General features: G+C 37.5%; 1 protein-coding gene across 11 annotated transcripts in view; it reads right to left on the bottom strand.

The window, feature by feature from the left end:
- The window catches only part of Eph (Eph receptor tyrosine kinase), a 1,032,492-nt gene that overhangs the window by 21,885 nt on the left and 997,156 nt on the right, over positions 1-13,451 (bottom strand). For 9 of the 11 annotated variants that reach the window (XM_067103469.1, XM_067103458.1, XM_067103461.1 and 6 more), the window contains exons 7-10: positions 3,939-4,094; positions 3,379-3,548; positions 2,906-3,050; positions 131-163 (exon numbers count right to left, since the gene is read on the bottom strand). In XM_067103469.1, the coding sequence (XP_066959570.1) occupies positions 131-163; positions 2,906-3,050; positions 3,379-3,548; positions 3,939-4,094 (504 nt within the window). The remainder of the gene's footprint in view (positions 1-130; positions 164-2,905; positions 3,051-3,378; positions 3,549-3,938; positions 4,095-13,451) is intronic. The other 2 variants (XM_067103460.1, XM_067103468.1) reach the window with 1 other exon arrangement.

Raw genomic sequence — 13,451 nt, 5'->3', positions numbered from 1 at the left:
CAAATCTCTGAGCTAAATAATTAAAATCTTAAGTACAATGTGCAGACTGAATGACTCGACTTAGTTTACAAGAATGAAATAACATGAAAGTGACAGTCTTATAACTATAATAGCTGAAAGGATCACCCACCCTCGACATCGGAGTCAATCACCATAAAGCCACCTTCATCAGGAAAAAGGGAAGGATTATATTACTGAGGGTTACATGTACATGACAAATGTATATATAAAAACTTTACTCTAAACTACAGATCTATTACATGTAATTCATGTTTTGCAAAATTTCTATTTCTATTGTCAAATGATTATGAATACAATATATACAGAACATACATTTAATAAAACACTCCTCTAAAATGGACAATTCACAAGGTCTTTAAAATGACACTCTACATTAGGAAAGTTTTAAATCACAAAATGGTTTTACCATTCAGGGGTGGCTTCACTTTGACAGTGCAACATGGTACAATTGTGGAGGTTATGCAAGACTTTTCCAGTTAGATTACAACATGAGGCCTTGACGAGCAGTAATTCAAAATCTATATGATATTATCTATTGTATAGCATACTGTAACCAACTTCTGGGAAAATTTCCGTTTTTAATCTAATTGTAACTCTTCAATTCCAATCGCAATCAACCCACATTAAGCCTGTATACACACAATTATACTTTTTGTACTTTAATGCTCAGCATTCAGTAATCAATTTTGTCAAATAATTGCTGTATAAAGAATAATGGTGTTTCATTTCCACATACTGTAATTGTCTAAAGAATCCACAACTACAGTAGTGAAAATTATGCTGTGCAGAGATGATGAAAATAATGAATGGCTTTCAAAGCTTTTCCAATGACTTGGAAATTATTTATATCTGCAATAAAACTTTCCTCCATCATCTTGGGCTGAATAGTTTTCTTGAAGTTATTTTGTGAAAATAATTTTGAATGAAATTTAATAACAGTAAATGGGGCTGAAAATGTTTCTGAATCAGTCGTCAAATTGGGAACTACAACTCCACTAAGCATGTGCATAGCATTACCATGAACCACCACTGACAAGGATAATGCAAAATTGTGCAATAACTATCTGGTTCTATGTACCATACTGTACAATTAAGTGCTACAAAGTCTACATCATTAACTGTTCATTGTAATTTCTGGTTATTTAGCCACTATGTACAATACCAAGTTGTGGGCAACTATTATCATTAAAAATTACTCCTCCCAGAAAACTGAGTTTAGATTTTCAATTCTCCTAGGACGAGCCTATATGGGCTCCTCTTATCTATCTATATATTCACAAACATACATAGATGTACAGTACATGTGCATGCAACCATACACATACATATGCAATTATTTATATCATATTTATAGCTTAGGATTCTTAAAACCCTCAAAACTAGACATAAAAAATATTGAAGATTCATAGAAAATTCCTTAAAGGGATTATTTACATGATTTGTTATTTGCTGATGGTTGAAAATGAGGATACCATGCATGTTTTGACATTAAGAATGTAATGCATTTCTATATTCACAAATCAATCTATGAGAGGTTCTAATATATTCTTGGTACAAACAAAGACGGTCAATCTGATGACAAGCCAGAAGTACTTCATAATGACCTGTCTGAAATGATGGATGTCATAATCCCTTGCTTGGTTAACATGATAAAATCTTATCAGACTTATCATTCGTTAAGTTTGCTATTTATTCATGATAAAGGTTTAAAAAACTATTGGAAAACAATGTACGGAAATGAATGTTTCTTATGGACAGCTGAATCAGCCTTGGATGCTTTGTCAACATCCCAATTTCCTTCAATACCTCTGTAATCTGGAATCCAGCATATACGAAAACTACATCTGCTTCATCTAACTTCTTAAACAAAGAATTATCTTCTTGCATCACATAATTTTAAGATCAGAGATGCAATTCAGCTTCTAGTCACTATATAAATCATGAATTACTGTATAGTGATGTAGCTAACATTTCTGTTGTAAAAAGAGCACTGTACATAAAGGGAACTGACTTACTATACCACATGATAGTTTTATACCAAACCATAACTAATTAAGGAGATTTGGAACCATCTTTGTAAACTGCATACTGTAAACCTTTATAGAGTCTCATATAATCAACACTGAATTACTTAAGAAGATGACCCAGTTTCAGTGAATATTTATTTTTTATGATTTCAGCATTAACTGACAAGTTTTACTGTCCAAAAGACAGTTAAATGAATCAAGCTTACACATGACTTCTCAGCTTTTCCTTTTTTCTTGTATTTTGTAGCCTCACACCATTCTGGAGGCTTGTACATGTTGAAAAGTTGTCATCACATGGTTTTAATTCATGGAGAGGGTGTGGAAGAACCAAAATGTGTACAGTACAATGGTCATCAACAAATGAAGGTAGAATCCTTTGTCTTGTGTTGTACTATATATCAATATTTATCTAAGTAATTCTCATGTGTACCATGAAACTACTGTACAGTATGCTTTAACAGGAGAGATGAACTTCAGCTTATAGAACTGTCCCAGGGAGTGAAACAACATGAAGGCAACAGCAGTACCCACAGTGGGTCCTCGGTTTACGAAGAGAGTGCCCTGCTATTGGAGCTAAGCTTTACTCAAGTCTATAACTTTGCTCAACCATGGATGATACAAATTCTAAGTTATATGAAATATGGGTACAGTATCTAAGACCATGTCAAGTCCTAAATGACTGATCAAAGTTAACAAGAAAAAATGACAAAAGTGGCCTGGGGTGGGGAGAAAAACTGCTAGCTAATTTATCAAATAATAAAAATCTAAGTTGGACAATTAGAATTAGGTTTCTGCTCTCAGATGGGCCCCATCTGAGGCCAATGTGCTAAAAGTTTGTGAAGATATGGGCAACAAACCTGATGCTTCTGTTGTGACAGAGATGTCCACATACTGGGGATCTCTCGCCTGATCCGACACCCCATTCTCAGCAAATACTTGGAACCTGTACGTTGTTACAGGATTCAATCCACTGATGGTAACTTGGGTTGCATTAAAACTCCGCTGTAAAGGAGAAAAAGGTTGTTATAACTGACGAACTGAAACAATAAGTACCTCTATAAACTAAAACTAAAGCTTTAAAAATAATGGTATAAGTTACTGTTACAGTTAAATCTTTAAATATACAACTAATAAACTTGGAAGATAAGTACAAAAATTGAAGCTGTAAGTAACTTCCAATAATACTGTATGTTAGGTTGGATATACAAAAGCAACTAATCATTCCAAATAAACTGTAAATAATGTTTCTAAAGATTTTCTTGGTACAGTATCACACTGCATAGTGTGATGAACGAGACAAAAATGGATTCAAGGCAAAGCAAATACTTACCTCAGCCATTTGCTGGGGATTGTAGGTTACATGAGGACCACATGCATCACAGATGACCCTGTATACCGTATCTGTTCGACCTCCATCATTCAACGGTGCCTGCCATGCTAGAATTACTGTGGACTGGTCAAAAAAATTGACCGTGATGTTTTGAGGTTTGCTGGGCGGCCCTGTGGGTTATAAACGATCCATGACACAGACGTACGATAAATGTCACACAACATATGGTATGCTAAAATTTCTACAATATACAATCTTAGTTTGGTAAAAATTCTCAGACCACAGCAAATAAGAATAATTTCTCACAGCACTGGACAAGAATCTAACAAAATCGTAAGAAATCTAACAAATTACTAAAATTTATACCTCTGACACACAACATGAGAATTTCTTTACCCATGCCTATTGTAATAGACAGAAAATTCTCACAATACCACCTTCTAAAAGGTGAAAGTGTTTTTGAATTCTACTATACTTCAGCATCTGGAAGAGGACGTTACGTAAAATTTCTATGACTCAGTAAATAAAAATCACTGAAAGTCATATGAAGGGGCACTTACGAGTGCAGGGCATGGCCCGCGGATCCTTGGGAGCCCTGTAATACCCAGTGTTACATCTGCACTCTGATGCTCCTGCGTGAGGCGCTGCGCTGTTGTTAGGGCAGGGACGGCAATCAAACTCCCCAACTTCATCTTTGTAGTTTCCAGGAGGGCACACTGTAAACAAGAGATTCGTTAATTGATCCATAGATTTTAGTCATACATGCCACGCACTGGGGCAACTGAGGCCATTCACTGCTTAGATTCTAATACTGTAAATTTAACTAAAATTCAAGCACAACTATAAGTTAAAGTAAAAAAATTTGACAATAGTCTTTAATAAAATATCAAATCAGATGGATAAAATCTGGTAAAAAAGTTAAATTCTAAAATAAAATTTAATCTTTACTAAAAAACAACATTATTTACATCACAACTATTATCAGATATGTCAAATGATAAACAAGAGGAAAATGATTAATGATTACAATTCAATATATAAATTCTGGGCATACAAGTCCATTTCCAGTACATCTATATGCAGAACTGAGTATACTGTAACATTAAACTTGAATATCACGATTTCTGACACCTACATTGGGCAGGGTTTTAGCATAAAACAAAGGTAAAGGTGCAAAAACCACCGCAAACTTCAATGAACTGGATAATTACAAGCCATGAGGTGTTAATACTTTAGCATTCAGTTACTCAGTCAATAAAATCTCATCTAAGCATTGCTAATAAATAACCAAACAACAATAACAGTAAGAAGATTAATACGTTACAATATAATATAATAACTAAACACAACATACTAATAATACAACACCCTACTTATTGACTTTATCCCCAGAGAAAAATGCCAAGGGGTCAGACTCGGCAAAAGACGTCCAGCGCATCTTTTGGGGGAGAAAATGGATCGACATCGTTACCGGCAGCAGTTGCATTTGGGTTAGCAACGGACTCTTAAAGAGTGCAAAATGGCATGCAAGTGCCTATTTGCAAGCATATTACCGTTTCCTGAAGCGATATAACCCCCTTCATCCCCCCCCCCAAAACCCCTTGGCGTCTTACATATACTGAGTCGTGTAGACATGGGAAGTCAAGTCCTTGTGTGTATGTATGTATGTATGTATGTATGTATGTATGTATGTATGTATGTATGTATGTATGTATGTGTAACATATATGAAAATATATTATTTCCGAGGTAGAGCGAATTGGATATTAAAGGACGTTTGTAGCTTAATACTTGTATATGAATCACGGTGATGTGATAAAAAGTCGTGTATATATATATATATATATATATATATATATATATATATATATATATATATATATATATATATATATATATATATATATATATATATATATATACTTACAAACTTTCAATACCCTTTGAAAAAGCGTTTTCAATTTAGCAAGCATTCACATGTTATGTCCCATAAATATCAACTCCTCCCGAGAGAGAGAGAGAGAGAGAGAGAGAGAGAGAGAGAGAGAGAGAGAGAGAGAGAGAGAGAGAGAGAGAGAGAGAGAGAGAGAGAGGTATCTAATAAACCTTGGACTGGGCAATGCTTCCCCCAAACCTAACAAAGAAAAATCCTAATTCAATTTTGCTAACGTCAACTGCACTTTTCATCAATACAGTTTTAAATTCAATTTGGTATGACGTTTACCAATTTTCTCCGGCATGCAGGAAAGAAATGAACAAAGTCAAATCATTTTTATATATGAATTCCCTCTTTCGTTTTCGTGTTTTTCTACCCAGGGTAAATACATTCAGTGTAATTCCCCGGTGGGATGCGGCATGGACCTGGCATGACGGATTCTCTAATTAGAGTCGTAATTAGCCGACAGAGCTGCGAGCAGCGACGTCACTTGATAAATACGACAGCACACATGACGTAGACACCATTTTTCCTTTTCCTCCTTACCACACGAATGTTAATGCGTAAGGATAATGTACGTTCAAAGATTCGTATCAAAACCTGCAACGAGAGAGAGAGAGAGAGAGAGAGAGAGAGAGAGAGAGAGAGAGAGAGAGAGAGAGAGAGAGAAGAGAGAATTTAGCAAGTCTGAAAACATTAAATCATGGCACTTTTGGTGAAAGATAATGCGTGTTTGAGGTCCTGAGAGAGAGAGAGAATTTAACGAGTCTGAAAAACATTAAATCATGGGACTTTTGGTGAAAGATAATGCGTGTTTGAGGTCCTGAGAGAGAGAGAGAGAGAGAGAGAGAGAGAGAGAGAGAGAGAGAGAGAGAGAGAGAGAGAGAATTTAACAAGTCTGAAAAACATTAAATCATGGGACTGTTGGTGAAAGAAATGCATGTTTGAGGTCCTATGAGAGAGAGAGAGAGAGAGAGAGAGAGAGAGAGAGAGAGAGAGAGAGAGAGAGAGAGAGAGAGAGAGAGGATGTTTTCTGAAAGAAGTGCTAAGGGCGTACCAGGGTCGAGTATTGGTCTTGTGGGGACACCCACGGAATCATTACGGTGCTTGTTACGATCCTTGTTATCCCGATAACTACCACCCTCCTCCTCCTCCCCATCCTCCTCCTCCTCCTCCTCCTCTCTACCCTCAACTGGGGTCTCGTTGCTTTCCCCTTGCTGGAGTTATCTTTTCTTTCTCTCTCCCTCTCCCTCCCTCTATCTCTTTCTCCTTCTGTCGGCGCAAAAAGAAATGGTGGTAATCGTGGATTCCCCATTCCCCATGGGGATAGGCCTCTCATTCTCTCATTCCCCTATCTTAACACTTCCTTCTCCCCTCGGTACTCCTCCTTCAAGAATGATTACAACCATCCACTTTCTCCCTATTCTAATGATACCGTATCTAGGCTCAGTGTAAGTATGCATGGACCCGAAATGACCTCCCCAGTAGATTACTCTCTCTCTCTCTCTCTCTCTCTCTCTCTCTCTTATACAAGCTGTATAATTTAGCAACGTTTATCAAACATTAACCCTTAAAATTATCATAAACTTTAACATTCAAAACATAGGGGGACTTACAACATAAAATGTTACAAAAACTCAGCACGCAGCAATGTTTACATTCAGAAGGTACAGTTCTCAGCGAATAATAATAATAATAATAATAATAATAATAATAATAATAATAATAATAATAATAATAAGTACTCTGACAGTGTGAAATAAGCAATATTGATCCCCTGACAATCTCTAACCAACTTCTATCCCAAGAGCATTCCGAATAAAGAATGATTGTAATGCTGAGGACGACACCGTAGTGGTGTTCCCAATGGTACACAATAACCCAAGACAATTTTCTCCCGACATTATTATTATTAAAACAGTTCAACCAGACCACTGAGCTGATTTAACAGCTCTCACAGAGCTGGCCCGAAGGATTTAAATGAAATGGAGTACCAGGTCGAAGCCATAGGCTAAGCACTGGGACTAAATGATGAATGAGTAATGAAATTAAAAAAACAAATAAACAAAACGGTATATGCTTTCACAACAGAATACAAGCACACATTAAATACATTTACTCAAGTTTTCATCTGCACAATGAAAAAAATAAATAAAATTCAGTAATGTAAAAAATCAGAATAACTTAAGATTTTTAAAATTCGGATCTTTTTTTTAGTTGTACAGTGGGGTTTTGTATTTTCATACATTACTTTTTATAGTTTATCAAGATGTGTGCGAAACCTGAACTCCCACAAGGGCACCAATATTATTACAGTCAGGGTCAAGGTCACAAGGTTAACACCTACGGTGTGCCCATCTTTAAAGGGCAGGTTTAGTGGAATGTGTCTCGGATAAAAGTGGTTTTTCTCTCTCAGTTCACAAGTGATGGCGATAGCTAAGTCAGTGTACAGAATCTACGGAGTTCGGACTTATAATTACACTGTTTTGGAAAAATCATGCACATCAATATAATATATATATATATATATATATATATATATATATATATATATATATATATATATATATATATGTATATATTTACATATAATTAAGTTAAAAGCACACTGAAGGATAGACAGACGGAATAAACAGATGATTTCCCTTCATGAACTCCTATGCACAATGGTTTATATCTTGGTCTCAAGTTTGGTTGAAATACCTTGACCTCTGGAAGAGTTCTGATAACAAGGTATATATTGTTGGTTACTGCATATACATTACTGTACATTTAGCATTCTAAGTATTTCACGAATATTGTCCGTTGCAAACGCATCCGCATGAGCCGCTTGTCTTGTCTACACTCCGCACATGCGCATGAGCCGCTTGTCTACACTCTGCACATGCGCACGAGTACTCTCCCTGCTCCTCTCGGCGCGAACTGCAAGCCTTGCAGACCCTCCCTGTATATAACTATACCATGACTGACAAGCAAGCAAACGAAAAGATAAACTTTTAAGAAATTCCCCTGACTGTCAGAAGGGGACTAATAATAAAGCATTCGACTACGCATATCTCGTTACTGATAATATTTATCAATAATTCCAACGATGAAAAAGAGCTAGAGAATCAGGTCGCCAGTTGAGGAAAGATGATGTCCTCAAGCTGCTTTGAATTACACAGGGAAAGTAAGGATTCAGAGAGAGAGAGAGAGAGAGAGAGAGAGAGAGAGAGAGAGAGAGAGAGAGAGAGAAAAAGTTCATTCTGAAGCTTGTTTACATACAATGCGATGCATATCGGTCAAGTGTTTGCACAGATGTCAATTGCTTATTGCCACGCAGCAAATATTGACAAATGACGCAAATGAAATGGACATGTCCGCACACAAACTACGCATCTCGACGTAGAAAAAAAACTCCACAAAAAGTGAAAGAATGAAAAAACAAGATAAGACGACAAATTAGAAGGAAAATGATCAGGGGGAGAGATGACGACATATTTTTATGAGAGGTTGAAGAAGTGGGCGGGCGTGCGTTCTTCTTCTTCTCTCTCTCTCTCTCTCTCTCTCTCTCTCTCTCTCTCTACATATATATAATTAATATATATGTATAGACACACACACACATATGTAAATATATATATATATATATATATATATATATATATATATATATATATATATATATATATATATATATATATATATATATATATATATATATAGAGAGAGAGAGAGAGAGAGAGAGAGAGAGAGAGAGAGAGAGAGAGAGAGAGAGCACAGACTAGCCTCCGAGGTCTATTATTACCATTAAGAGAGCCATTGAGAAGACCCCACCGCCATCAATACGCTCTCAATCAGGACAATCCGTAAATTACTCATAATCACTGTAATCACGAGTAAAAATTGGTGGCAATTCCTAAAATAGGGATGTTTCAAAAGCCAGCAACACATCGCAGCGACCAGCCACCCTCGTCCTGGTTCGCGGTCGCCAGGGAGACAGCTTTTGGTTGGGAAAGAATTCACAGAAAATTCGAAAGTCCGTAAACACAGTGCAAATGAGGTCGTTTGAATTGGGAAAATATTCACAGATAACTGAAAAGTCCAAATATACATTGAAAATGTGATTATTTGGGAGAATATTTACAAAACATTTAATTCAAAAGTCCAAAATATATCGCAAATGAGGTTGTTTGAATTTGGAAAGTATTTACAAAAAATTGGAAGTCATATGCATTGTAAATGAAATCTTTGAGTCGAAAATTTTTTACTACAAAATGAAAGTCAAAATAATACACTGCAAATGAGTTCGGCTGAGCTGGGATAATATTTACAAAACGTTGAAAGTAAAAAAAAATTGCAAATGAGGCCGTTTGAGTTGGAAAAAAAAAACCGAGTCACAATACGCTGAAAATGAGATCGTCTGAATTGGAAAAGTATTTATAGAAAACTGAAAGTAAAAATATACTGCAAATGAGGTCGTTTCGGTTGGGAAAATATTAAAAAAACGTTAAATAAAAAATACATTGTAAATGAGATCGTCGGGGTTGGGATAATATTTATAGAAAAGTGAAAGTAAAAAATACGTAGCAAATGAGGTTGTCTGAATTGGGAAAATGTTTACTAAAAATAAAAAACCGAAAGTCAAAATACACTGCAAACGAGATCGTCTGAGTTGGGAAAATATTTATAGAAAATTGAAAGTCAAAAATAAATTGCAAATGAGATAGTTCAAGTTGCGACAATGCAAGGCATAATTTGGTCGTAATGATAAAAATGAACATTTGTTTGATACAGCCGATGGAATACCAAGCAGTATAACAGAAATACTGATAATGAATCACGAACAAGCCATACTTCAGCATCATAATTTCAAGAAAGTCTGAAAGTCCAGCTGGGACAAATTCCTCGACGATGCCTTACAAGATACCACAACGAAATACCAAAGCATCCTCAAAGGCAAGAGCGATTCTAATTCTAAATCAATCTGACTCGAGCACCACCCACCCATCCACAAAACACGACCAGTTCATATTCTAGATCATAAATCCAGCGAACAGAACTACGCAGATAAAATCGAGCAATTACTCCAGCCATAACAGCCTAAAGCGCCTTATTAGCGTTCACGTTAAGGCTCGTGTACGCGAAATCCGCACATTCTGCGTCGATCTCGAACGATAATCGCCTTCGAACTGCGCCAGTCGTGTCGAATACATGTCCCAACAAAATGCCGGCCATTCATTTACATACGGAATCGGTATTTATCATTAGCATATCGAGCCGCGCTTTCGCCCTTGTTCCATCTGCCGCTGCTGCTGCTGCTGCTGCTGCAATTGCTTGCCTTCCTCCTCTTCCTCCTCCTCCTCCTCCTCCTCCTCCTCCTCCTCCTCCTGCAAACTGCTGATAAATATTCACACAAGGGGAGAGGGAGAAAAGGGGAAGATTGAAAAAAAAAGGGAGAGAAGGATTGACAAGAAAGCACGGAGGCAAGGAAGGGACGAATCATATTAGGCAAAAAGCAGCGCGCAGGGAGACCGGACCTTCTGGTTATTAAGAAAAGCGTCAGGTCAAAAGGTCGGTCAACTGCCAACGGACCCTTGACATCTGTCACTCTCTGACGACACGCGTTGCAGGGTGGGGGAACCGTCCCCTCCCCCCCTTCCCCTTCCCTATCCCCTGCTAATATTATTCTCCCCTTAATCATCTTGCCTTAAACGAAACCCATACATAAGCACACAACCCAGACCATTTAAAGATGGTCTTCTGTAATTAGTCTGTGGGTGTATTTTAGTCTGTGGGGGTGGGTATTTTATTCTGTGCGGGATATTTTAGTCTGTGGGAGTATTTTTAGTCTGTGTGGATATTTTAGTCTGTCTGTGGGTGTATTTTTAGTCTGTGGGGGGTATTTTTAGTCTGTGGGGTATTTTTAGTCTGTCTGTGGGTGTATTTTAGTCTGTGGGGGTATTTTAGTCTGTGGGGGTATTTTAGTCTGTCTGTGGGTGTATTTTAGTCTGTGGGGGTATTTTAGTCTGTGTGGGTATTTTAGTCTGTCTGTGGGGGTATTTTAGTCTGTGGGGGTATATTAGTCTGTGGGTGTATTTCAGTCAGAGGGTGTATTTTAAGTCTGTGGGGGTATTTTAGTCTGTGGGGGTATTTTAATCTGTGGGTGTATTTTAGTCTGTGGGGGTATTTTCGTACGTTTACAAAATCGTCAAGGGTTTAGGGGTAGCCACCTCTTTCCAAAACACAACTGAAACAGGCCTCATGGGCAATGGGCTACAAAGAGGCCCAAGAGGCCAAAAGCTACTAATTCACCACAGACTTGGACTTACAGACTAACATGTGTCTGCGGGATTCTTTCTGGTAAGTGTCACTGACCTCATGGGTAAAACACACGATCCCTCTCTCTCTCTCTCTCTCTCTCTCTCTCTCTCTCTCTCTCTCTCTCTCTCACACACACACAGGCACGAACAACATTAAAAAGTCTTGGTGGGTTTATAAAAATACATCCCAGTGTGATTAAGAACTGGAGATAACACGGTCGTTAAGAAAGATCTTGCTACTGAAGTAGCTCTTGGTCATTGGTTGATAGGGCATGTTAACTGACTTTGCAATTCTTTCACCACAACATAGTCCGTATATGAAGCAGAAGGAATCTACGGATATCTAGATTGAATGTTCTGCTATAAAATGAAATGAGAGAGAGAGAGAGAGAGAGAGAGAGAGAGAGAGAGAGAGAGAGAGAGAGAGAGAGAGAGAGAGAGAGAGATGTTTCATAGGCTGGAAAACAGAGGACAGGAAGCATGAAAATCTGCATTTAACCCTCATATTTAGAGAGAGAGAGAGAGAGAGAGAGAGAGAGAGAGAGAGAGAGAGAGAGAGAGTTTAGAAAGTATATTTTGTCATTCTATGAAAATCTGTAATATACTCTCTGCCAATATTTCGTTACAGAGTTAGTTTATTGGTTATCCTTATCCCAGGCAGCGCCGGGTTGGTCAGCTAGTTTTTCAATATATGTGGAAAACAAAGGCTAGAAAATATAATGAAAATGTGCCATAAACTATCAATATTTCGTGAGAGAGAGAGAGAGAGAGAGAGAGAGAGAGAGAGAGAGAGAGAGAGAGAGAGAGAGAGAGAGAGAGACCCTCCAGAACACTTAAAAAAAAATCTAGTTTTCCTAACGCGTTCCTCAATCAAGTCATCGTCGCAAGATCCCGTTCGAAGACTGAAAAGAAGAAGAAGAGGCCATAGTTATCGGAGTAGCGACAACTCGTTCTCCCACGCCCCGGCCATCAATGTCAGATCAGTGTCAGATTACACCGAGCCAGATAATAGAAATGTTTAATGGCGGACTGAGGGATAAATTCCGTTTCTCCTTAATTTTCTCCGCCGAGTATTTTGCAGAACTGATCGAGATTATTCAGAGCGGAGAATTTGTTTTACGTAACAAATTCTCGGCAATTTACATTATACATTCCACGCGTTTCTCGATTAAATTCAAGAATATATGACAAAACTAACGCTAGATTACTAAACAGAATCAATTCACAGAGTCAATACCGAATTGAAGACGCAATTTCCAAATAAAAAATCGATTCCCCACCCGACACGAGTATTTACAGATCCCATCCGAATTTATTTTTGCAAAAGGGTCGATTCGCGGGTGTTTAAGACGAAGCAATTCGACGGCATTCGCTCGACACACAATCTTATCACAAATTATCGTGAAATTTTCCCGATATTGAAAATTTATAATACTGCTCATTCCGAGACGCCCTTTTTGACTGAATATTTCGAGACGAACCCGACATCTGCGACAGCTTTCAATATTTATGGACGTTGTTTTTTTTTTTTTGCTTTTTCTCTCCAACCAACCGCTTGTGCTGCCGGGGGGGTGGGGGTGGATGAGGTTGGTGGGTAGGTGGGTGGGGGTGGGGTTCCGAGGTTGGAGACATTCTCCCGGTTTGGAGATTAAGAATACTGACTGGAGAAGTAAAAATGTCTATAAATTGGAGGAAACCTATGAACTTATAGTATACCATTAATTGCATATGTTTGGTTGTTAATTTTCAATGACATACATACAAACACAAATCAACATATAATATATATATCAATATATAAATATGTATAAATTTAATTTCTACTGAAGTCAATGG

Source organism: Macrobrachium rosenbergii, chromosome 5 (genome assembly GCF_040412425.1).
Source record: "Macrobrachium rosenbergii isolate ZJJX-2024 chromosome 5, ASM4041242v1, whole genome shotgun sequence".
Taxonomy (NCBI): Eukaryota; Metazoa; Arthropoda; class Malacostraca; order Decapoda; family Palaemonidae; genus Macrobrachium; species Macrobrachium rosenbergii.
Note: the sequence above shows the minus strand (reverse complement) of the source record. Positions and strands in the feature narration are given on the sequence as shown.